The following is a 26,374-nucleotide window of genomic DNA, read 5'->3' on the forward strand; positions in this document are numbered from 1 at the left end:
GTAAGTCTAATCCTGTCCCTCTTCTAAAACTCCTTTTCACATCACCTTTGCCTTTGAAATCGTGCACAAAACCCACCCTTCCATTTCCACTCCCTACTGGTTTTTCCAGCCTCCTCTTTTTTCCTGACTTCTCAAAGTTTGAGATGACTGGTCCGATTTCATCCTTAGAGCAATCCTACCAGGTTAATATCATTTGAATCCCTACCACACCTCGTTTCATGTATTCTTTCCATACTGTCTCAATGGCAGCTTCTCAAACACAATATGCGTTTGCATACTTCTCTCTTCACACATGTGATTTCTTCTGTTCGGAATTCCTTTGCCCATCCTTCCCCCCCCCCACCCTTGGCCAAGTCTTAATTCTTCACTTAAGATTTAAGGTCAAGTGTTAACTCATGTTGGACTGGATCTTTGAGCCAGCCAGACTAAAGAAGAGATCCCTTCCCTGTGTGTCCCTTTTGTACCCACAAAAAATGTTTTGTTTACTTTTAAGATCATTTAGAGCATATGGTAATATTATTTGGGGAGAACACTGTTCTCTGATGGTAGCCCCGTATTACAGTTAAGAGATTTTGTCTGTAGTTTGGGATTGTAAAGAGAGAGAACTGGGTCCAGAGGATTCTGAGGCCATCCTAAGGAAGAAGGGTAGGATTTGGACAAGGAAATATCCAGAGCAGACTGGAGCCCACTGCAGAGAAGGGCTGCTCACAGGTATTCTGCAGAGCAGGGTCTGCAAACGCCAGCACCCACCGCCTGGTTCTGTAAATAAAGTTTTATTGGAACACAGCAGCAACCACTTGTTCACCATCGTCTTTGGTTGTTTTCATGCCATGTCAGAACGGAGTAGTTGCAGCAGAGAATGCGTAGCCCTCAAACCCTAAAATGTTTACTGTCTGTCCCTTTACAGGAACAGCCTGTCAGCCTTGCTCTACCTAAGCAGCTGTTAGAGCTAGGTCCTTGGGGCCATAGCACCGTTACCACTGCACATGTCCAGATCTCACGTCAGACCTACTCGACGAGAAATTCTGGGTTTGGGGCCCCGCGATCTGCGTATAATTACCCCTTAGGTGACTCTGATAACCACCGCCCTAGGTTTCCGGCCCCCTGGCTACTTACTTGGGGCTTGATGCTAGCCAGGCAGCCGGGATCCAGGAGAAACAGACACCAGTAAAAGGAAAGGAGGTACAATCAGCGAGCTAGGGGGAATCCAAAGAAGATTCTCCACTGGTTAAGTTCTAAAATGTAAATTACCCAGGGGAAGGAACTCATTGTTGGATCCCACCATCTTGCCCAGAACGACTTGCTTGGAATGTATCTGTGAAAGATGAGTGCAGGCCTGTGTGTGTGGAGAGGAGCCCGTCCCAAAATGTAACTCCGGAGCCTGCAGGTGGAAACGGGGGAATGGGTATGCTCGGCAGGAGTGGCTCAGGACCAAGTCTGAAACCACTTCAGAGAAACAAAGTTACTACCGAAGACTGAAGAACAGAAACAAATATTTAAAAACCTATAATGATTTGAATAAAATTCTTTCATTTAATCAGTTTTACTTCTCATTTGCTGCCTTTGGGTGTTTGTTGATTCCCGGGATTTTGTTCTTACCATTGCAGCTCAGCTGCACCTCTGTTTGACCTTGGATAATTTACTGAACCTCCCCAAAGCTATTAACTGAATTAATAAATGTAACGCACTTGGCAGTGTCTGATACATTTTCTCTAGTAAGGAAATATTTCTTCATCTTCCTGGCCACAATCTTATTTCATATTGAAGTAGAGGCTACCAAATGTTGCCGATATTTACTCCAGTAGGATAACTTTCTTACCAACTTTCTTTCTTTGTCTTTAAAGAAACTTCTGCCGAATAGTCCCTGTTGTAATATGAAGCCCAGATTGATACAAGTTTGATTATTACACTTTTTATCGTTTAGGAACATTAACACAGACTTTGTAAAAATACGAAATCATCTAAGTACTAACCAAACACTTGCTAATACGGAAATAAGTCATTTTGAGGTTCTGTTATTTAGCAAAATATACATGTTCTGGGAAAAACATAATTTCTAAATCCATCATAATACATTTTATCATACAGTTTTTAAATACGCTGCATGAAGCCTTTTATCTTTACTAGGGTAGAAATTTTACATTTATATGACTTTTCAAAATTCTGCATACATTATGAACATCTGAAAGAAAATAAGATTCTTGAGGGCTTTACTAGGTGAATAAATATTATTTCATGATTTTTCAGTGATAATTAAATCTACATTATGTCGAAGAGTCATCAACCCGAAACCTTTATAACTTTTGGCATAGTGACATTTTGAAAGTAAAATTAGTGTTTGAGGGTTTTTTTTTTTAATTCCATAAATGCCATGGGAATTTTATCACGTTTCAACACTTGCTGAATATGTAATTCCCATAGAGCCCATTAGTGGCCATCTGTGTAAGGTAATACATGTTTGGGATGAAATTGATTATGGCTTAAACACTCCTCTGTTATAATCAGGAAAAGCACGCAAAGTTCAATTTTTTTTTTCTAGTGGTCATTATGTAGCTAAAGATATTAATTTCCAGGGGCAGAACAGCCTATCACTCAAGATCTTAATCTCACAATAAATGACACCAGGGCCAAAGGAAAGGTGGCTGCAGAGCCTTGCACTCAAATTAGCAAGTGCTGTTCCCGAGGAGTTCCTAGAATAAATGGAAGATTAACGGACTTGAGAACACAGTTTTTCCTCTGTAGGCTTCAAAATAGACCCACTGCAATTTTGTTGACTATTCAGAACTGTTTCATCAGCCTTTTTAGAAATTCCTTTTATCCAAGTCACCAACACACCCCAGGTTAGCCTGCTTGTTGACTTTTCTCCACATACACATCACTGGCCCTACCTCTTTAGTCCTTTATAGTATTTTTACCTGGTTTAAAAAATGTTTCCTTCTTACCTGTGCAAAACTAAATCCTTCCTTCAAATATGGCTTCAATGTGATCTCCCCCATGCAGTTTATTTTTATTAGATTTGTGCATGGAAATGTATATCTGTATACTTCCTGAATCATTTCTCCCCTTAGAACTACAAGATACTCAAATATACTTGTTTATGGATTTCTGATGAATGTGTTCACATCTTGGCTCTCCCGTTATCTACTTACCTCAGAGTTTTGTGAGACATTGCGAAAAAAATAATTTTTTAGGTTAGAAAATTTTGAAAGCTTATATTACTGAACTATCCCCCGGATCATCAAAAAAATCTTATCATGCTTTCTGTGGAATATTTGACATTCGAACACAGCTATATTCTGATCTTCCCTGGGATGGGGGCCAGGATGATTTAGCTGCAGATGCCCCAAAAGTAGCTGAAAGAATGGGGATAGAATCATTGTCTGAACGTTGAAATACAGCAATTGTGATGTTGGCATAGTTATTGCTGAACTGTTCTTCCTTCTTTCTTGAGCTTCTTGATGATAATTATTCACCAGGTTATGATCGATTTCAAATCTGCTTCCCATTACAGATAATAAAATAATACTATCTCCTTAAAGAAGGGAATTTGCCTTCCTGTCTTATGTATTATAAACTAAGAAGTCATACATCAAGGGAATCTAATAGCTATATAACTTATTTGGAGTATATTCAAAAGAATATGGTCTAGATTGCAGCAATACCTTATATTTGGATTTTGGTTTTGGTTTTTTTGGTGTTTTTGTTTTGTTTTTTGGTCATTCCCTCACTTTCACTAACTCAACAAACGCTGAGTGCTGACTGTCAGTGTTCTGGAGATGTAGTATAAAAATGAACAAGACATGGTCCCTACTCTTGAACGAAACTATCAGTTGTACATTTAAACGGTTAATCTGAATATGATAAATTAAGATGTGTAAAGATGAGCAGAGTTCTATCAGGGCACTGCAGAGGGGAAAACTTGTATTATAAGTAAAACTTCAAAGAAGCAGTAACTTTTGAGTTTGGCCTTGCAGGATGAGCCAAGTTTCTCCAGGCAAAGCAGTGGGGGATGTGTTGTGTGTCTCTACAAACATACACGCACACATGAACACACGTGTACATAAACACCAGTGCACATGCGTGCCCATCTACAAGCACTGTGGCGAAGACTATTGGTTGGCTAATTTACTTATTTGTTTGTTTTATTATGTTCAGTTAGCCACTGTATAGTACATCATTAGTTTTTGATGTGGTGTTCAATGATTCGTTAATTACGTATAACACCCAGTGCTCATCACAGCATGTGCCGTCCTTAATACCCATCACCCTGTTACCCCTTCCCCCCACTCCCCTCCCCTCTGAAACCCTCAATTTGTTTCCCGGGGTCTATAGTCTCTCATGGTTCGTCTCCTTCTCTGATTTCTCCCCCTTCAGATTTCCCTCCCTTCCCCTCTGGTCCTCCATGCTATTGCTTATGTTCCACATATGAGTGAAACCATGTGATAATTGTCTTTCTCTGCTTGACTTACTTCACTTAGCATAATCCCTCCAGTTCCATCCATGTTGATGTAAGTGGTGGGTATTGGCTGGCTGATTTAACACCCATTCCCATCCCTCTTCTGTCTTCCCATCCCACCATTGAGGCTGGAAAAGCTAAGTACTACTAGTTAAGGATGGCCATGTAAGTTCAAATAACCGAATATGGCCATATTTGGAAATCTGAGGACTTTTAGAAACACTTTTGCTTTCAAATAAGAGATGGGTACAGTTGGCATTACCCCCTTACTCTTGTCCTCGGGTGTGGCAGTGCTAATTACAGCTGTGGCCGCCACCTTGAGATGTTGAGAGAGACGTGCAGAGTGAATCTAATCCCATGACTGCCTGTCCCAATACTACTTACGGAAGGAAAACCAAATCTGTATTTAAGCCGTTGTTAGATTTTTTTCTATTACTTATAGCCAAAAGCATTCCTAACTAATACATTCATAAACTCTGTCACTTACTCAGGTGTGTTTGCACATATTTTAATGTATTTTCCATGCCTACTAAGACTTAAGACTAATTTTAAACTTAAACTTTGGTAAAGAGTAAATAGAGCTTAATGTTCGAAGGAAGAGAGAAAATGGAATGCTTTCTTTGTTTTTGCCAATTTGGACACTCTCCTTAGCACTTGATTTCCCTGGTACTTATCCTGTCCTTGTCTGATACTTTAAATAAAAAACAAAGGGAGGGCGCCTGGGCAGCTCAGATGGTTAAGCATCTGCCTTCAGCTCAGGTCATGATCTCAGGGTCGTGGGATCAAGCCCCGCATCAGGTTCCCTGCTCCCTCTCCCTCTGCTATTCCCCCTGTTCCCCCTGCTTTTGCTCTCTCGCTCTGTCAAATAAATAAATAAAATCTTTAAAACACACACACACACACACACACACACAAGGCAAAAAGGGAGACAGAGCTTGAAAAGAAAGATAAATGTTGGGGTGGATCATGTTGGTGGTTAGGTTACAGGGAAAAATCCAAGAATCAGTTAAGATTGTGGCTTAGTTTGTCACTGTGCATTCCTGTGTATTTAGGACCAAGAACAATTACCTGCATCTATGTGATGAGCCAGGTTTGCCTAACAACCAAAAAGTTGTTCTCTTTTTTCCTCCATTTAGGCAGATGAGAGCAGAAACCATTTTTCTTCTTGGTGAGCAATTAGAAGAGCTTCCTGCAGAGCGCATTGATTGTGTTCAGTCTTGTATGAAAGATACCGTCTAGTGAGCAAGCATTCGAACAGTCTCTGGCCTTCCGCTACGCAAATACGGAGCAACGTGAAAAGTGTCCACCTGTTCTTTCTTACAGACACTGATGATCTCACTGGGTTTCTTTCTCTCTCCCTCAGCATTTCTAATTGTATGATATGTGTACCTTTTCTGACAGGGCATCAAATTACAATTTAATTAAGCATTCTTTCTTTTTTTTTCTTTTAATAAGCATTTATTCTTACTCTTTTTCAAACAGGTCAGCAAGATTGCTTCTTTGCTATGTTGATCTTCCATAGTTGTTGGTATTTTCCAGTAGCTTCCTGCTCCTGTTTAACTCCCTTTTGATTTCCCCCTTCTATATGGCTCTTTGTTGTGTTTCTGTGTTTGTAAGAACCCGTTCCCTACCTTAGAGAGGAGTAAGGTAGTACAGGTATCTTCAGTTTCATGGCACAGTACTAGATTAAAGTCAGGGATCCTTAAGAGAAAACTCAGTGGGATAGTTGGAATTGATATCAAAGTCAGTGTATTACCATTTAGTCTCCAATGGAAAGACATATGCACACTTCAATTAACTAATCTAAACTGGTTTTCTTCTTCAAATTTTTTCCACTCCTTTTCCCCAGAATCTTCAGCTACTTGGAGCTACTGCCATTGAGGATAAATTACAAGATCAAGTGCCTGAAACTATAGAAACTCTCATGAAAGCAGACATCAAAATCTGGATCCTTACAGGAGACAAGCAAGAAACCGCCATTAACATTGGTAATTCACCTAATTTAAGCTTTAAATTGTGATGCTTTTTAACCTGTTGACATATTTTAGAAGATAAATTTGAGATATTTCAAGATCTGAAAGATTTGGTTTTGTAAGATTTCCAGATTTGTAATATTATTGCGTTTCTCTATTTAGTTATGGCCCCAGTGCCCCTTTACATTTGCAGTGGTTGTGTATACAGCCAGACCTTAGCTCTTGCAGCCACAAAGTAACCCTCCCTCACCTCTGTATCCCTGCCTACCCCCGCCTTCCATCCATAATTGACACATGAAGATCACATCTCTGCAGTTGCCTGTGAGCGTCTGGAGATTGGGATTACAGCTGACTTGTGTATTGGCACTTGCTCATGTGACCACAGGTTATTTCCGGGATGGGAAATAAGAAGGTTGCCAGTTTTCATTCATCCTGCAGTTAATTCATTTTTCACAAAGAGGTTTATTTAGGTAGCTCATGCTGCCATAACAAAATACCATGGATGGTGTGGTTTAAACAGCAGAAATTTATTGTCTCATAGTTCCGGAAGATGGAAGTTCAAGACCAAGTGTCAGCAGGTTTCAAAGCTTCTGAAAGCTTCTCTTCCTGGCTTGCAGTGGCCTCAGCCAACCCTTGCTCTGTAGACGCACCCTCCTGGTGTCTCTTCCTTTTCTTACAAGGGCACCAGTGCTATTGGATCAGACACCCGCCTTCTGACCTCACGTAACTCTAACTTCTTGAAGGCCCAATCTGCAAATGTTGTGGGTTAGGGCTTCAACATGTAAAACGGTGGGGGGGGGGGGGGAACACAATTCATCCATAACGGATGTCTCATTGAGAAGAACGTTAGTATTTGGCGTGAGGCCTGTAGTACCAGTAATATGCAAGAGAATGTCACTCTTTTTTTTTTTTTTCTTACATTCAGGAATAGTAGGTTGCCTGAACACTGTCAACCCTGACATAGATTCAATCTCTGGATATTCATGATATGAATTACATCCAAAACTCTCCCAAAGTTGAAACCATTAAGAGGTGTTTACAGACTGAAACCACATTTTTAAAAAGTCATCGTCAAATATCATTGAGAAACATTTAGCTGATGCTCCTTTTAGAATTTTTAGTATCATAGCATTCTATAAACATAAACTACAAATTTATAGTAAATTGCTGGTAGTAGAGGAAAATTCATTTTTAAGAGACACTAGCTAGTAGAAGTGTAAATCTCTAAGCCACACAAATGGTTAATTTTGATTATAAAAATTATCACTGGTGTGAGAGACAAATGGAAAGAAGATGTACAGGAATACAGAATGCTTTAGAGTTGGGAGACCTCAAAGACAAGCATGTTGAGCAGAAAACGTGAGTACAGGTAGAGGGAGACTGTGTGGTGACAAAGAGTGATACATGAGGAAAATTAAGTGATCCTGAAAATAGTTCAGGGCATGTAGCCATTGTGACTGTTCCTGTGAAGAGAATGGTGGTAGTTTCTGGTAACATTTAACTTTTCGAGTCTTGGGTCATAATCTTTGGGGCCCTTTTCCTAGAATAGTAGGTGAGATTCATTCATACAGCAAATGGTTACAGTGCATTGCACAGAAGGATTCAGTTTTAAATCAGGAGATCAGGAAGAACTCATGGAGATGGTGACATTTGAGAAACAACCTAAGAGAGAAGAGGGAGGGAGCTCGTCGTTTGGATGATTAGGGAAAGCTGTCTTCTGTTCTGGAAAGAGCAGAAATGCAAAGAGGGAGAGTTGGAGAAAAGGCCAGCAGTGTAACAGAGCCTCGGTTAGACGAGACCTCCAGGCCCGTGTGAGGGCTTTGCATTTACTCTGAGTGAGATGGGAAACCACAGGATGGTTCTGTGCAGAGGAAAGACATGGACTAACTTTCCTGTGAAAACGATCAGTCTGGACACTAGGCTGGCTGAGAATGGACTGGAAGGGAAGCAGGTGTGGAAGCAGGGAGACCAGTGAAGAGGCTCTCACATTAATCCAGGTGAGGCATGGTGGTGACTTGGACCTGGGTGGTAACAGTGAAGCTGGTGAGAAATGGTTGGAATACGTATATATTTTAAAGATGGAGCCCACAGGATTGACTAATAGATTACATGTAGGGCATGAGAAAGAAAGGACTCAGGCATAACTCCAAGAATTTTAGCCATAGTGACTGAAGGATGGAGTCACCACTAACCACAATGAGGAAGACTGAGGAGAAGCAGGTTTTCTGGGAGGAGATCAGGGGTCTCATTTTTGGATCTGTTAGGTTTGAGATGCCTGATTTGCACCTCAGTATCTGTGTTACCCAGGCACTGGAGTGTGAGAGGGTGGAGTTTAGGGAAGAGCTCTAAGTGGGAGATCTGAGTTCCAGAATGGTCAGTGTTTAGATGGTGTTTAAAATCATTGTATCAGATGAGCTCACAAAAGGAGTAAGTATCGATGACATTAGTTTACATGTGATGGTCATATTTTAAACACCAGTCAGCGAGGTTTTTCTCTCCAGCCACGTTCAGCTAGACGCCCATGGGTCCAGAGGAGGCAGAGTTGGTTTAATGAGCGGGTGATTTCACCCCACGGCAGGTATGGCAAGCAAGAGAGGACAGGACCGTAGAGGACATGACCACAGTCCAAGGGTGGGGAGATGGTGGTGGGATCAGTGGTCCAAAAGATAGCCGGACAACCGTTCTGCACCTCCTCCAGAAACAACCATCAGCCCATCTGCTCTCCTCACGTTGGTCATCATGAAGGACATTCCATATAAATTCGTTAGTTTTCAGGACACTGAGAATCATCACCACATTCTCTTTCCCTACTTGTTTATCAAGACAGCCTTCACACACCAAATGTTATCCTTGTGTCACTCCTCTAATAAGCAGAGCATTTCTTTAACTTCCTGCAAACTGGAAACAGGTGACTGTCATCAAGTCCTAATGAAATAGATAAAACCTTAATTTTATCTAATAAAATAGATTAAAAATAAATAAAATTTAGATGTTTTTATAGTATTATCACTTTAACATCTTCACTACTTCTCTCTAGAGAAATGAATAATATCAATTAATCTACTCTTTGTTTGGACATAGGACACTCCTGCAAACTTTTGAGGAAGAACATGGGAATGATCGTTATAAATGAAGGCTCTCTTGATGTAAGTAAAATTATCTTATTTTTAAAAAAATGCTTTAATAACTTAATCATCTTGTAGTATTTTATTTTATATCCAAATAGCTGTAGAAATATTTGATCTTCCTTAGGTTAAAAGATACTTCTCATTCTTGTTCTGCTGTAACATAATGTATACTGTTCTGAACCACATTGAGGTAAATAGATTCCAGCTTTGTGTCTGAGACAGCTGAAACAAGTTGCTAAATGATTTGCTTGGTGGTGTGAGACAAAACTACTTTACAAAAGCATTATGTCAGGAGGTTACTGAGTGACTACAGTTTGTTCATATCTACCTGGGAATTTTTTTTTAAAAGATTTTATTTATTCATCTGAGAGAGGGAGAGAGCACAAGCAAGGTGGGGGCAGGGGCAAAGAGAGAGGGAGACACAGACTCCCTGCTGAGCAGGGAACCCAACATGGGGCTCCATCCCCAGACTCTGGGTTCATGATCCGAGCCAAAGGCAAACATTTAACCGACTCAGCCTCCCAGGCGCTCCCTACCTGGGAATTTTGTATATAAAACATTTAATATCTGCTTTAGCTTCCAGGGTTAATATAGGTTTTGTTTCTTTAAAAAAAATCTGCAGAACCTATTAAATGCACGAATTCACCATTTCTTATAGGAAAGTCATGTTGTTGTTGTATTTTTTTAAATGTCCTAACTTCTGGGCTGAAATATAAATTCCTAGGATGTCCTTTTTTCATGGCTGTGATCACATGAAGTTATATTTGGGAAAGATTTGTTATGTGTACAGTGTAAAATAGAAGTTAAGCAAAAAAATACGCAGGTCAAATGACCTGTAAGAATTTTAAAGTAAAGGCGACTGTAACTTAAGGTGGAAGACAGAACAGGGGAGGTGAGTATACAACTGCTTAAAATAGTCACCGTGACGCAAAGAGCAAAGCAGAGAAGAACCTGTTATTAAGGATGTGAGTGAAGTGGAGAGAGGCCAGGTACATAGAAGGGATGGTGAAGAGGCAAATGTTCAGAAGTCAGGTAGAGAACAGAAATTACATCTAAGAAGTGATTTGACTTCTGATCTTTGAATTGGAATGATGAGCTCTTCGTTATTTGTCCTCAGAACAATCCTTGTGATCCTTTTCCCTTTCTTGTGAAACCTTCAAGAAACGTGTAGCCTAAAGAATAATACATGATTTTGAAACCATGAAAGTTGTTCACATCTTTAATAATAAGTACATTTTGTGAACCGTGCTTTTTTTTTTAAGGTTTTATTTATTTATTTATTTGACAGAGAGATAGCGAGAGAGAGAGAGCACAAGCTGGGGGTAGAGGCAGAAGGAGAGGAAGAAGTAGGCTCCTTGCTAAGCAGGGAGCCCGATGTGGGACTCGATCCCAGGACCCCGGGATCATGACCTGAGCCACAGGCAGACGCTTAACTGACTGAGCCACCCAGGCGCCCCGTGAACCATGCTTTAATCCTAAACATACCCACACACACAAATTCCTAGCCTGTGGTTGGAAGACTTTCCTTTTTATTTATTCATTCAGCAGTTCTCTGCTAGCCCCGAGAACACACCACTAAGCAAGTCCTCTGTGGACTCTGCCCCTTAGAGCTCACGGTTGTCTCTGTTCCCTACCCTTCATATTGTTAATTTGGGGTTTATTCAAGTTACAGGTTGTGAAAAATTATAACTGTGATAATGCTTCCCTTCCAACGCTTAAAGATAATAAGGGAAGTAAAATGCATTCAAGTAACACTACAAAACAGATACATAAATAAGGTAGATATCTTGCTATGAAAATATTGTGCAGCTTAGGGAAGTATTTATAAAGTATGTGGCATTTAGTTAGAGGTGAGCAGCTGAGTAATGGAGGAATACTTAAAGCAGAAAGTTTATGCAAGTAAATTCAAGGTATACTCGGGGCGTGAAAGAGGAACGTTGAACTTGGACACAAAGTTATGATTTTTAAGTATTCGTTGTTTGAATGAATGTAGGCACATAAGATAAAAATTCACGTTCCAGAAAGGGACAAGTACAAGTGTTAAAAAGTGAGTCCCCTATCCTTACACCTAGGCTACCTGGTTTATCTCCCTAGGAACGGTTCCAGTTCCCAAGTGTTTATCCAGAGATACTCTGCCGTATCTCACGGACGTGCGCGTAGATGCGGGCACACATACTTTGTCACTGAACATCAATTACAGCATACTATCCACACTGCCTTATACTTTGCTTTTCTCACTTACTATGACCGTACCAATTGCTCTGTGATAGTATAGAAGAAGCTACCTAATTCTTCTTTGACGGTGGCACGGTATTTATGAGGAGACTGTAAAGACATGACAGAGGGGCGAAACCTGGAAAGATGGTCTCAGGTCAACTGCGGAACGCTGGGCCAGGTTTGAGAATCTGCTTCCTCGGGCAAGGAAAGCAACTTCATCAGCCTCTTCAAAGATGTTTGATGTGTAGAAGGAACGGTCCACAGACCAGCGTGGAAGGGCAGGGAGGCGTGGGGTGCAGGCAACGGACCAGGATCAGAGGTAGGTAACAGAGAATGGGAGCATCAATGCCCGCGATACGGTGTGAGAGAAATTCAGGCAGACTTACCCCACGTGATCCCTGGAGTGGTTCCGGAACTGGGCGGCCGTTGTTCACAGCGTTGCAGAAGCCTGGGTGACAGCAGTCCCTCAGTCCCTGTAGGCGTTTAGGCCTGTGTCAGCAACACGGGTTACAGGCAGGAGATGCTTTTTTCTGACGCTTGAAAGAAGCCAGAGGTCAGACCCGTGACGTTGACGCAAACGCACGACAATCCATGCTTGATCTGACACGTGATCCTTTCTGTCTGCGTCTGAGCTTCCACCTCGTGGAGGGTGTGTTAGCAATGCTGCTTTTGTTTTCATCTGTTTCATAATTTTTCTCCAACTTGGATGAACACGTTCTTTATGTGTTGTTCTAAGGATCAAGTGCGGTAATAGTAATCTCAAGAAAAAAGAAAGAAAAATGGAATGCCAAAAATATTCAGTGTACTACATCATGATTATGAAGACGAGGGCATTTATTTTCCTTTTGAAGTTTTCAGGTGGTAACTCATAAGTGATAAATACCCGAAGGGTCCCTGTATTACCTATTTCTACTGGACCAAACACAAGAAGGACTCCCAAGGGAACAGTCAATTTTAGTGAAAGCAGGGTGCAAATATGTCTGTTTGGGTTCACCATTCTCTATCAATGCCCTGCAAATTCCCCACCACATGATAAGTACTCCAGAAATATTTGACGATTAAGTCACTGAGTAATGATTAATTAAGGGTTTCCCTTGGGAAAAAAAAAAGTTGTGTATCAGTTTTAAATTCAGTAGCAATTTATCGTATCTGGTATTTTAAGAGTAAAGTAGTGAGAAAGATCCTTAGCAATTCAAGTGACCATGTGGTGTGGAAGATCATAGGCAAACCCTGGCTGAATGGATTAAGGCTCATTTATCCAGCTCTGGACTGCCATGCATTCTCTCGCTGCCGTCTGGGGAAGGTTTTTCTCCCAGGGAGTTAAGTGGTGACTTTACAAATCGGGCTGTTTGGGGTCAGACCCGCTGTGGTGCACTCATTTGCTTCCCAGCAGGAAAGGAAACATCACTTTGCATAGCTCCTTCAGATCCTGTGTCATAAAATCCGCAGCTGAGATCTCAAGCAAATCATTAGATGGGCTAGAATGCCTGTAGATAAGTGATTATTTAGTTTTCATTGTCATGGGAAAGAAAAGCATCCTCTGTGTTCAAATTGTACTGATTATGATAAAATACGGGATTGCCATTCCATCAGTGCAAACAAATAATTAACATGTAGGTAATAAACTTAATAGGAACATAATATCTTAGGAAATAATGTAATAGAAAATAGATTGTGGGTGTGTGTTTCATCAAGTGACAGTTCTAATGAACATACTCAAATTATTCCATGAAATGGTACAGTTCTGCCCTATTCTGAATATGGGACCCTGGGCTAATTGAAATTAGTAACTTCTCTGAGCCAGTTTTGCTGCCTATAAAGGGAAGATAATGTTACCCTTAGCAGAGGACTGGTATGGTTAGCATAGGGCATGGCACATAGAAGACATAGATGGTATAAAATTTTGTAGAGAAACAGTATTTCAGCAGCTTGCAAGTTGTTTTGTGCAATGATTATTTTCATTACGAAAGATATATTTTATTTCCCCACCTTCTAATTTTTTTCTAAGCAAGATATAAATGTAGATCTTCTTTTACATAAGTGATGCGTATTGCTATGAACTGTGCAAATTTTCTACCAAGATATTCCTAATAACGTTAACATTTTAAAGTTGAATCTCTCTTTTTATGTTGAACTTGTCCAAGTAAAATATTATATTTGAGGCTCTTCAATTTCCAAATAGAAAAACCTTTCTCCTGGCCATCACAGTAACAGAAATTTTTATGCTCATGTCAAAAAAGAAAAAAAAATGTTAGTTGGCTTTCTAAATTTTCTCATTTTGAGTTTCAATACAATTATCCTTCTTGAAAAATTAATGGCTATTCAGCATTCTTTAAAACCTTCAAGTGAACGTATAAAACCAAACTGCAGCTGAAAATACAGAATGAAAGCGCCCAGATCTGATACGGAAATCTGACGGGCATTTCTGCCGCTGCCCAGAACACAGCGGGTGTTGATACCCAGACACCTACCACCTATTGTCTAATATTGACAGTGTCAGCAAAAGGATTTCTTAGAAAGCTTGATCATGTTTTTCTGTGAGTTTAGAAAATCAAATTTCATAGATAAGTGCCATTAAGAATCATCTAAAGTTGATCAAAATCTATTAGATATTTGTAATAAATTGATCATTTAGATAATTGGTATAATTTTTTATTGTGCTGCCTTGAACCACGTTATTAGTTCTGATTATGTTCTTGGTAGGAGACATTTCCTTAAGGGTCTGCAAAGGCAGGAATTTCAAATTACTGGCTCGAAGTGTATATGGTACTTCTTCGGTAATTCCTCAGCAATGCCTAGGAGGTATCCCACAGCCTTCTTAGAAACCCCTTCCACTTAATGACCTAGATCCAAGGGATTCTTCTCACATCTCTTTCATATCTTTAGTATGTCATGATTTGTTCAACGTCTGTCTGCTAAAACTGGAGAAGTCTAAAAATGTGAGCTAAGAACTAGGGAATCTCAATCTGTCTTTAGCAAACAGTGTCTAATTAAGGCCTTTCGAAATGTACGGAAAGCTCTCTACACCCTGATTCCACTGCCCTCCTCTGTCAAGTCGAGGGTGGGTAGGAGAGACCATAATTTCTTAAGCCGTTTACTCTGTGTGTGCCAGAACAATTTTTCTGAGTCTCTATATTATATGCTAGTCTCTGTATTATAACATAATAGACCCTTAGCCTTGGTCTCTTTTATGTGAGAGTTGGTGGATCTGTCCTGGGGAGCAGGGCTGGATCTTAAATCCATTCTTACTGTTTTTCCTTCTCCTTTCTACTCTCTGGTTTCCCTAGGAAACAGAAAGAGGACAGAGAAGAAAAAATATTTACTATATATTTGTTGAATCAACAGAAATGATGGTTAAATACGTATGTAGGTAGAGGGCTTGGAGAAATAAATTTCCTCCACTCAAAGTCAAAAGGTTTCCAGTGTTGACAAGTTTAACTCCCGAGAAGCCCTGCCTACCTCTCCTTCGGATCATCTGGGCAGTTTTTCTAGGTAGTCTCTGCTGCAACAGACATTCACATTCAGCCCAATTAGTAGGAGTCAGCCCCTGATGTATGGGAAGTAGTGAATGGATCCCAGAGGAAAATGCAGCTTTCTGACTTTCTGTGAAAAGAGAGCCCCACTATCCCTGCAGGGTTTTGTGCATTGCTGTTATAGTCATAAGAAAAACACTAGCTTCTGTTTATGAAGTGCTTATTTTTTGTACTAGGTACCAGACTAAAGGCTTTATAGGAACCATCACACTTACACCTGAAAACATTAGTAGGCAGATACTACTATGCCCATTGGAAAATTTTAACTTGACCTCTGGTGCTAATTGACATTGGAGGACATATCGAAGTCCTTGGATTCGGGGGTGTAAGCAAATAGATTGTTCTGGGCCTCAGCTGCCCGCTACTCTTGTAAAACAAGAGTAATAATAATACCCATCTCTGGGGTACATTGTGAGGATTAAGCAGAACAGTACCTTCTAAATACTTATAGACAATAGCCAGCATGTAGTGAGCTTTTTAAAAATACAGACCGTTATCATAATCTTCATCATTATTATTTCTTTTAGCATTATTATTCCCAGGGAGGGTGGTCCTCATTGCCAGCTGTTGTAAGAGGTGTTTTGTTTTTGTTTTTGTTTTTTTAAAAGAAAAAGGTGATTTTAAACAGCCACCCTTCTCGCTACCTAAACCCCTCTGCTAAATTTGAGAATATGACCCCAAGTCAGCCCAGGTTTGATTATGGACACCAATGTTTTTCCTCACTGATATATTTTATAGACAATGAATTATTAACCGCATTTGTTACTAACAAGCAAAAGATTATATATTTTTCAACACCGTGGTAAAATAAAGCCCTTTATGGGATCGTTCTTTTTTTTTTCTTCTAGCTGAATTTGATTTTCCAACACCATGTAAGCTTCAAATATAACTTACAGGGCATTCATGACATAAATGGTGAGGTTGTCATCTGTATCCTTTTAAGCTCGACTTATGTGCATTATGCAGACAAATTTCACCGTTTGGGGAACCAGCCACCGTTGAATGGCCCCTGAAAGAAATCCAGAATAAGCGAGTTATTGACTCGACTCCAGAAAGGGAGGGGGAGAAAAGAGACTTGGGGCTACTTCAGGTTTTGTCTTGATGTGTCCCGCGAGTCCAATACAATACATTTTGTATTGCTTTGAAAAATAGTTTAGGCAGGTTTTAAACCTCACTGAATGTGCCTTTGCTGCCAGCATGGGAGCAGTAGGACTGTGAATTTTCTTTTCCCATTAGCAAAGCTGTTTCAGCGTTTTGGCCTGAAAATGTTAAGATCTTAGTTTAACTTTTAAGGTGTTAATATATCCCTATCAGAAGCAAAGTTAGGTTTTTCTAATGTCCCACAGCAGGACGATTGTTCAAATAGCGTCCGGCATGCTGCTCCCTCCAAGTAGCTCTCAGCGAAGAAAGCCAACTTTGTTCCATTTGAAAGAAACGAGTTAGTAAAAAAAAAATGTAAACATTACAAAAAATGAAAATAGCGTACGAACAAATTATCTGTTCTCTTTTCCTCTGATGTAAGACGCCGCCTGCCACAAAGCCAGAGTATGTGGTGGAAGAAGTTCCATCAGACATGATTGTTGGGTCGGATGAAAACTAAATGTGCGTCCTTTCCTTAAAATTCAGTCATCTTGGCTGGTGTGCAGAGCCCTGAGTGAGATTGTTCACAGATTCATAGCAATTCGGTTTTGAGAAATTCTTCCTACCCACAAGTCTGAGTATTCTTTATCTCTCTTCTTTTTTTTTTTCTTTTTTTTTCCCCCGTGGCGAAACATCTGAACTCCTCCAAGAGCTCCCTGAGTCCTAGAATTACAGATAAATGCTTCCTCGCCAGTCTATCCGCCCTCTCCCCAGAGCTTGTTGATATTTTTTGAGGGGAGCTGGTCATACCTTGTGACTTTTTTGCATCTCTGCCGCACATTTCTTCTGACGAGTCACCGCAGCATAAAACTGACCGGTTAGAGGCAACCTACTGTGTGCCAGGCGTTTCTGCGTACATTAGTCTCTGCGTCTGTGCGGCTGGGGCTGTTTGTCTCATGGAGAGAGACTTGGAGTTCACACAGCTGGCAAGCACAGAACCCTGAACTTCAACCTAGATCCCTCTAAGTCCAAAACCATCTATTTTTCTTCCGGTTTTTAAATAACCATACCTTTTCCAGTGGCCATAGAGACTCAATCACAGGTGCAGGCTTTCTGGGAGGCACCCTCACATTTTCTACTTTGTCCCTCTCTCCTTTCCCACTCACCACCAGGACTACAAAAGCAGCTGAGAGGCGGTTGCCCTTCTGGAAAAGGGTGGTGTTTGGGCATCTTGCCTTTATGGGATTCGGGCGTTTCATTTTACTACTACAACAACTGTACATAAGATTTTATTGAATGTACGTATGAAATAACGGAAACGGTGTGCATTCGGGATTGGCAGTGGGCAAATACAGCAGATAATGAGTCTTCTGCATTCCTACACTAATTAATTCAAATCATTAGGAAAAATGGGCCCAACATTAGCTTTCTTTGCTGTTCTGTCTTTGTGGGGTGACAATTTCTCAGAGGCCCCAGGTTGTTACTTTCTCCAAACCGTCGATTTGGTAATTTGCTTATTTTCAAAAAACCGGCTGTATATTCCGAGCAGCCTCTTCCTGGCGGGATCGAAGGCAGTCTGAGAGACTGGATGTCTGCCGACCTAGTTCCTCTAGAATTCTTCTTCTCTGCCTTGGAGTCTTTGCTGCCACCAGAGAATATTTAATACCAAGCTCAAAATAAGTGTTTAGGAGGCTTTCAGCGGTGGTTTAAAGTAATTACCATGAGAGCTTTGGTAAAAGCCTTTATCCACAAAACTACTTAAATTATATAATTATATCCCCTACTTCACTCTTCCTTCCTTTCTCTGGATTTGTTTCTCTTTGCTGCGTGCCCCTACCCCAACACTGAAACACAGCCTCGGACCCAGATTCCACACTTCTCTGCCTCCCTCTCTAGGGCTACCCAAGTGAGACTAGATGCCTTGTAAGGAGTTATTTGCCTGATGGAACCTATCATAATCCCACTTCCCAAACCCCTGCCCAGGGGCCAAGAGCAATTTATCCAGCACTACAACTTCCTCTTCTTACCTTCCTCCATTTTGTAACCCTTGACCTTTCTGATGGCATGACCCTACTGGGAGATTGGTCTGTTTCCTCGTTACAGTGTTGTGTGTGTGTGTGTGTGTGTGTGTGTGTGTGTCTTTTTCCCCTTCATTATATTTAGCAATATGTATTGATTAAATGCATTCTTTTGGCTGCCTTCCACTAAGCTGTTTTGGAGGACCTCTTTGGCCATATGTTTTTAATGATTTCACCTTCTGTCTGCCCTTATCCACTTTGGAAAAATTACTCTATGTTAGTTTGGTTCTATACGAATATGTTTTTTAAGGTTATGTTTCTTGTATAGTCTGGGAGTTCAAAAACACCAAAGCTTTTTTGGTCAAAAACTATGTCCAAGAAAGCTGGTGATCCCACTGGAATGAATACTAAATGGACCAATTATGTATAAATGTAGTTTCTCTCTACTCTCAGGCATACATTTTTTTACAACTTACTGCACTAGCCAATGGAAGAGTGGATATATGTGTTATACAGGCGTATATGGAATGTCCAGTGTTCCACTGAATCAATAACACATTGTCGAAAAACAAGTAATACCCAGCAGTTTATCCATGTTGCTATTATGGGAGTCATAACTCACTCTTTAAGAACTTGCTAACATTGTCCATACTTGATACGGTCATAATGTATTATTAATGATGTCCTTGGAATGTTCTGTTAATTTGTAATTTTAGGGTGTGAACATTTGGAGAGTGTAAAAGTAGAGAAAGAATGAAATGTTATTGGACCATAAATTTGCAAATACCTCATGGCTTAAATGATGATGAGGTGGGGCCCCAAACCTCAAAAACAACTCATAAAATGTGTGTTAGTTTAAGACTCTTATATATATATCTTCCTTTTTGACACTTTAAATTTACTTATAATGGGTTTTAAAAGGTAGACCTTTAGCAAGTTAAAGTAAGATTTTTTCACACACCCGCCCGATGAATATTTATTTTTCTGCTATTAAAAACAATCAATATCTGTGAAGTTATGGTGTGGTATCTGAAGAACATGCCAGCAAAACATGGCCTCTGCATTTTCTTTATCATTACTTATTTTAACCTAGTATTTATGAAGCGCTCATCTGCATGTCCTATGCTATCACATGTAACTCTACATAGATACGATTTTACATTCTTTCTGGAAGCTTTAAGTCGAACATACACATTGATATGGTCATCTATATAAAAAAAATAGAGAAAAACACCAAACCAGTTTATAACTTTCAAGTTATTTTCTACTCAACAGCTGTCAGTTTGGAGACAGAAATTAAGAGATAAAGAAAAACAGTCTAGTCTAGTTACATAAATACGTGTCTTCCCACCATGTACCGAGAACTATATGCTGTATGAGAAGAGATAACGCTAACTTCTCTAGAGTTGAGGGGAAGACAGATACATTTTATGTAGTAGAAATAGCTGGTAGGGTTGGGTGTTAACAATGAGAAGGTGGGTTGGAAATAAGTTGCCAATGGGAGATTTCAAAAGGAAACTTAAAATTCTCTCCGTGGTACCACTTGAACTGTAGCTCTGTTGTACAGTATTTGACACTTTACAGATCCTTCTTTATCAGATGTTGGTACCTCTGTTAAACCTAATGTCGGAAGAAGGGAAAGAAGTGGTCTTTCTTGGGTGTCAGTTCTGACCCAAGCACTGTGCAGGGCACTTGACTCACAAGTAAAGGAGTTATTTTGTCCCCACAATAACCCTACAGAACAGATATTAACCCAGTCTTATGAATGAGAAAATTTTGATTCCAAGAAGTTAAGTAACCTGCCTGCATAAAGATATCCATAAATGGCAGAGCAGGGCCGTTCTGATACTGTATTGCCTTCTAGCTTCTGGGACATTAGTTCTGTACAACGTGGCATCGTCATCTGGCTTCAGATGTTATCAGTGCCCCGAAGCGNTGTGAACCCTCGTGGCCACCCTTGACTTCGTAACCTAAACAGTGCCGCTTTTTTATAGCCACGCATTTGCACGTTGTCCGTGGATGCCTGCTTTCTCTGCCTCAATTGGTGACTTTGCACATCAGCTGACAAGTCCTGAAGAGCGATTTTACAGTGGCTCAAAGTTGGCTGGTTTTAGCAGAGTCCCTGTCTTTGCTCCACAAGATTCCCGCAGGTGTCTTCCTGGAGCATTGTGTTGCATTTTGTCCTTTTTATGGAAAGTAAGTGAAAACAGACACCTGTGGGGCTTACACTACAGTGAGAAGTAGAAGCTTCATAAACTTCAGTCCATCTGACAAGGGTGAGAGCCGTGCGTCTCCCCAAAGTGATTCATCATTAGCCCCAATTGTATGCTTATTGCTCTTAACTGGTGATGAACTCATGAAGGAAAAGAATAAATCCAGGAACAATGAAATACATTGTTAAATAACTGTGTCTGAAAGTCAAAGTGTAATTCAGAATCTTGACATATTATTTTTTTCCTTTCTGGGACTAGAATTCTCCTTAAAACACACGTTTATCATTTGACCTGCACCTGTCTTAACAGATTCCCAGGAAGAAATATAAATGCCCAGTGCTTGTTTGTATTCAGACCCAAACACCAACATATACTTTGGAATAAATAAGTACCCTTCTTTCCTTTAACTTTTGCCATTTGGGCTTAGCCTAGCGGACGATACCGTCTGGGGTACAGATAGGTGATCCTGTCATGGTAAGGTCATCGCAGCCCAGAACAAGGTGGGGAAGCCACCACCGTTAGGTGTTACATGTTGGGTTACTTATCTGTAATCTTTACCTCGTCTCTGCTAATAGACTTGGCTAACTAGTCTCTAGTCAAAGGCTAAAGGCTTTTATCTTCCTTCCCTTAGGGATACTTCCACATTCCCTATGAGGGTGTTCCTTGGATATGTTCTTAAGTAAGACTACCTGTACTATAAATCTCTGAGAGGAATCAGGGGAAAAAAGAAAAAAACAACCCAAAGGCTAGAAAGTGCAAAGGGCCATTTTTATGCAGGTGCTTTCTGTAACATTACATTTGGGACCATCAAAAGCATAGTTCTTAGGTGGCCTAACACGTTCTTTGCACATCTGGCCTCTGGGTTCTTCAGTCTAGTCCAAGCAGGGTTTTTGCCAAAATGAAAGTGTCATGTTGCCTGCTATGATACTTTCCAAACAAATCAGGGCTTTCAATTTATTTCACTATAAAATCGTGTTAGATTTCATTGTCTAGGATGCCCTGTGTGGTTTTTATCAAGGGTTTCCTTGGTAAAAGTCATGTAAAAGCAATGAAAAAGATTGCCATAAAGCTACAAGTTTCTGATTTCTTAAAGATTATTATTTTATTTTATTTCATTGCAGGGTATTATATGTTACCTATTTTGCCAGGCTACCCCCCAAAGATGAAACAGAACTCCATTAAGGGCTTCTGGTCAGAGGTATCTTTATGAGGAATTCTACTGGCCTAATTATTTGCCAAACATCTTTCTTTTTCTTTTCTAAGGATATTTCTTATAAACCAAATAAATATTGTTTCTTTGGTCCCTGTTATATAACCTGGCTTGATCACTAAATAGTCTAGGTGTTCATTCTATTATTTTTACTAGACAATTTATATTCTATGAGACAAAAGGAGATGTTAGATCATCACTGCCACCTTGTTCTCCATTTACTCTGTAACAAGATGAGCACATTAGGGGCGTCTGGGTGGCTCAGTCGGTTGAGTGTCCAACTCTTGATTTCGGCTCAGGTCATGATGTCAGGGTCATGGGATTGAGCCCCATGTCATGCTCCACTCTCAGCAGGGAGTCTGCTTGAGATTCTCTCCTTCTGCCCCTTCCCCTATTCAAGCTCTTTCTCTCTCAAATAAATAAATCTTTAAAAAAAAAAAAAGTGCATTAACATTTTGGTTTTTTTGTTCTAATTAAGAACATCCAAGGGGCACCTGGTTGGCACAGTCAGTAGAGCATGCAACTCTTTTTTTTTCTTTAAGATTTTATTTATTTATTAGAGAGGGGAGGGGAGAAGCAGACCCCCCCCCCCCCCCACTGAGCAGGAAGTCCAACACAGGGCTTGATCCCAAGGCCCCAAGACCATGACCTGAGCCAAAGGCAGAACCGGCTGAGCCACCCAGGTGCCCAGAGCTTGCAACTCTTGATCTTGGGGTTGTAAATTCGAGCCCACGTTTGGTGTAGAAGTTAGTTTAAAATAAAAATTAAAAAAAAAAAACCTTAAAAGAACATCCAAGATGTACAGCAGTTTTATAGTCAGCAAAAACAGTCCTCAAAATGGTCCCACAAGAACAATTGTAACTTCCCACAGGTATTCTGCAATCATTAATAATTTGCTTACTAATTCTTTACAAAGCTTTTATTTCATTTCTTCATCAGAGGCCTCAGTCCCGAAGGGAAAGAGATAGAAACAGATAAATGACTGTGCATTACGCTCCATTGCAGAAGTATAAACAAGTACGTGGAAAATCCAAAAGATAGTAGGACTCCTGTCCCTGGAGGACTCAGGAGAAACAGAGCCATGTTTATTTGTTCAGTCTTGTTAGTGTGTAGTCTTAAAAGGGAAAAACAGATCATGACAATGGGGAGAATGAAGATGCAAGAGAAAAGTGGGGGAGGTGAAAACAATCTCTGTTCTTCCTCTACGTCAAGAATTAGGGAGAAAGGAGTAAAGGGAAGTTTTGAGGTTGAGGGAGGAAAGTTGAGGAAATTCTTCCTGGTATAAACATTCTCAGTAAAGCAGGTATACGTTTGCTGAAGTGACAAGGGCCGAATTTGGAATCTTGGAGAGAGGAGAAGGTCTGGACTGGCCTGTAGGAGAGTGGAATCCACCAGGCATGGGTGAAAGTACGGAACAGCGGTCATGAGCACCCATACGAGAGAAGAGAGCTGGAATAGAGCCTGTCCTCATGGTTGGGCGGGGAGGGTTCCCTTCTGTGTTACGGAGACTAAGAACCAAGGAGAATGTTGGCTGTAGCCTAAACTGTGAATTGGCCAGGCGGGAAGCATGGCAGGAGGTCCAGGTCTAAGAGCTCTAAGGAGCGCTCAGCTGCGTGCAGGGCTGTGGGTAGGGAGAGTTGAGTTGAATGATGGACTGGAATGTCCACATGGGATGCAGGTTAGGGAAGGCACAAACAAACCCCACTTTCCCTCCCTTACCTGGATGGCTGCCTGCTAAGGTATCTGGACCCCTGCCTTGCCCCTTGCCTGTCTGGGTCCCCAAATTGCCTTTACTTCAGACCGTCTCTGATGAAAGCAACACATGCTCCTTCTCTTTCAGCCCACATATAAGACTGTGGAGAATAAGGAGATACAGAGCTTATATTTTGTTCTACTCTATGGTCTTTTATCCTTTTTCTGATTTAGCTTCTTCTTTATATATTTTCACTTTCACATGTCACTAAGTTTAAATGTTTAAACATTTCCCCCTTCAGTAGCCAAAAAGAAAACAAAGCAACAGCTAATATAGTAATAAATTTATTTCTAGCTACAGGAGATAAGCTTCAATGCAATATGGCCATAAAGTATGGCTCCTAGGCTTAGGGGAGAAGCAATAAACCTTCATAAATAAAATAATTTTTAAAATACTCCTGGCAGTATAAATAAGAGTAAAATATAACTTGTAACTGGCAACACACAGCCAGCAACAGAGCTACTTACAAAAGAAAGCTATAGACTAAAATAAGAAAATGTTTGCAACTTTGTTGTTGTTGTTACCTTGCACTCTAGGTGGGCAGGCTGCAGAATTCAGGAGGGCGGTGGGGGGACGACGTTTTTGACTCCCCTTCTGAAATGTTACCTCTGTTGCATTTCCTGACACCTTCTGATTTACCAAAGACCTGTGATAATCACCAAGGAAACCCAGCAGCCCTGATGCTACAAATAAGAGAGTTTTCAACCAATTTCAAGGTGTCAGAGAACACCTTCAAGCAGGGAGAGTGGGGCACACAGGACCAAGTCCCATGGATGTGCTTAATGCTGGAGCTTGCCCAGCTCAGGGGTCCCTTGACTTTCAGTCTTGCTCTGCCGCTGATCTCAAAAAAGCAGTGAAGTTCTCCTGAGATCCATCTCAGTTTTCCTTTGGGTTTTCAGCTCAGGGTTCGTGTGGGCAAAAGCATAAAAAATACAGTTGCATTTCAGTGAGCAGTGCCTTGGTTTGAAAGACAGTTGAAGTGGTGGATTATTCTCTAAAAAATTAAGAATCAAGCAAGAGAAGATCTCCCTCCTTCCCTCCTTACCTCTCCCACCTCTCTGTGTCACACACACACACACACACACACACACACACACACACAGTCATTCACTCACTCTCAAATCAGAAGTAAGAACAGGCAGGAAACTGGAGAGCCGCCAGTAGGATAACTCAGAATTGATCAGTGCTCTCATTCAATACATTGGTAATTCCCAACCATTTGTCATCACGGGCAGTGTTTGTTGCTGAGAAATGGGGGAAACGTGGTCTCTCCCTTGGAGGAACTGAGGGCCTTGCTGGCCTAGAGTGAGTTATGCTTGGCCGCATGAAGTGAGTCTGGGAGGGCTTGGCGGTAAGCTTGGTTTAGAAGGTGGTAGATTAACATCAGGGAAGGGGATTCCAGAGAGGGCAGAAAGGGGTCAAGATGGTGAAGGGAAACACGAATGAACATTAGCTGGGCCTCGATTGTGGAGAGCTTTAAATGCCATTTTAAAGAGTTGGAGCTTTCTTGTGTAAATGGTAGGAAGCCATAGACAAATTTTAGAGCAAGAAGAGCCGTGGTTTGTTTTAAATTTGTTTTATAAAGAGAAATCTCTGTTGGCGGTAAAGATGAGATGAGAGACAGATGATGAGGGCTCTAGGGAAACAGCAGAGGGACTGGTGTGGACATTCCATTTATAATTTGCTATGCCTGGTACTGTCTCAAGTTGGGTTTGCTTTTCCTGGATTATGTGGAGAAACACAAGCTAGCACAGGAATTTAATTCTGAGTATGATTTCACCACTTAGAGGCCAAGTGTTCGTGGGCAAGGAACTTCAGTCCTGTGTCCTGTTTCTCATCTGCAGAATGGGGCTCGCAGTGGTGCCTCCTGCATAGGGTTGTAACAAGTGTTGACTGAGACGCAGTGTATGCGTAGCCCTTAGAGCCATACCTGGTATGTGGTACGTGCTAAATATTTTATTTTATGTTTCTTTTTTTTATCAGTTCATTCATTTATTTGTTTATTTCATCTTTGCAAATTTGCTTTTAAGACAATCTAATCTGTAAATTGTCATTTCTAGATTTCATTTGCAGAATTTTTCTGACATTTTCACCTTCTTTTCTTAAGTGCTCTTGGGCCAAAATATTTTAGCAGGAAATGGGAGGGTGAGGCCTGTAAATTCAAATAGCTACTTCCCCCCAATGTAAAGTGTAAACAGAAAATTTTGCAAAGAACACTGCTATACGGTGGTCTTTGGTGTCACTGTGGGTAATAGGGGCCAGGGGAGGCATTAAGTGAAGTTCCAGTATTAGGAAATTTGGGCAGGCTTACTTTATGGTACAACATGGTTCTATTATTCTGATAAACAGATTCTGAAATTCCAGAACACAGTGTGAACCACATTTGAATACAAATGCAGAAACACCTTCAAAAATCTCCAATAAAAAATTTAATTACCTCTGCCTTTGCTTCCCTCTTTGTGAATGCGACTAAAGTAACACTCTTGAATTGGAACAATAATTATATCTCCCATGAATATAATAAAAATTATTATATAAGTATTTTTATTATAGGTATATTTTATTATATATACATACATATATGTGTGTATATATATATATTTGTATCTATTACATAAATAACTGCAGACTCAGATATTAGCATTCAGAACAAAACTCCAGGAGGAGAGGAATTGTTCCTTATGTTTCCTTATGCAGAGGAAACTGTTCTGTTTCTCCACAGTGCTCTTGTAAAACAGAAACCTGGCCCTATTTGGTTATAGGAAGAGTCTACAGGTTTTGGGGAGAAAAACT

General features: G+C 40.5%; 1 protein-coding gene and 1 long non-coding RNA gene across 3 annotated transcripts in view; one reads left to right on the top strand and one right to left on the bottom strand.

The window, feature by feature from the left end:
• LOC103672694 overlaps window positions 1-17,604 on the bottom strand; it is a 75,968-nt gene extending 58,364 nt beyond the window's left edge. Inside the window, exons 1-3 of one of the 2 annotated variants that reach the window (XR_005833374.1) lie at window positions 17,198-17,604; window positions 16,202-16,316; window positions 12,161-12,532 (exon numbers count right to left, since the gene is read on the bottom strand). This is a non-coding gene — a long non-coding RNA (uncharacterized LOC103672694). The remainder of the gene's footprint in view (window positions 1-12,160; window positions 12,533-16,201; window positions 16,317-17,197) is intronic. The other variant, XR_571220.2, reaches the window with a different exon arrangement.
• The window catches only part of ATP8A1 (ATPase phospholipid transporting 8A1), a 223,768-nt gene that overhangs the window by 127,591 nt on the left and 69,803 nt on the right, over window positions 1-26,374 (top strand). The window contains exons 22-23 of the mRNA XM_040624838.1: window positions 6,306-6,444; window positions 9,511-9,575. Coding sequence (XP_040480772.1) covers window positions 6,306-6,444; window positions 9,511-9,575 — 204 coding nt within the window. The remainder of the gene's footprint in view (window positions 1-6,305; window positions 6,445-9,510; window positions 9,576-26,374) is intronic.

Source organism: Ursus maritimus, unplaced genomic scaffold (assembly GCF_017311325.1).
Source record: "Ursus maritimus isolate PB19 unplaced genomic scaffold, ASM1731132v1 scaffold_8, whole genome shotgun sequence".
Taxonomy (NCBI): Eukaryota; Metazoa; Chordata; class Mammalia; order Carnivora; family Ursidae; genus Ursus; species Ursus maritimus.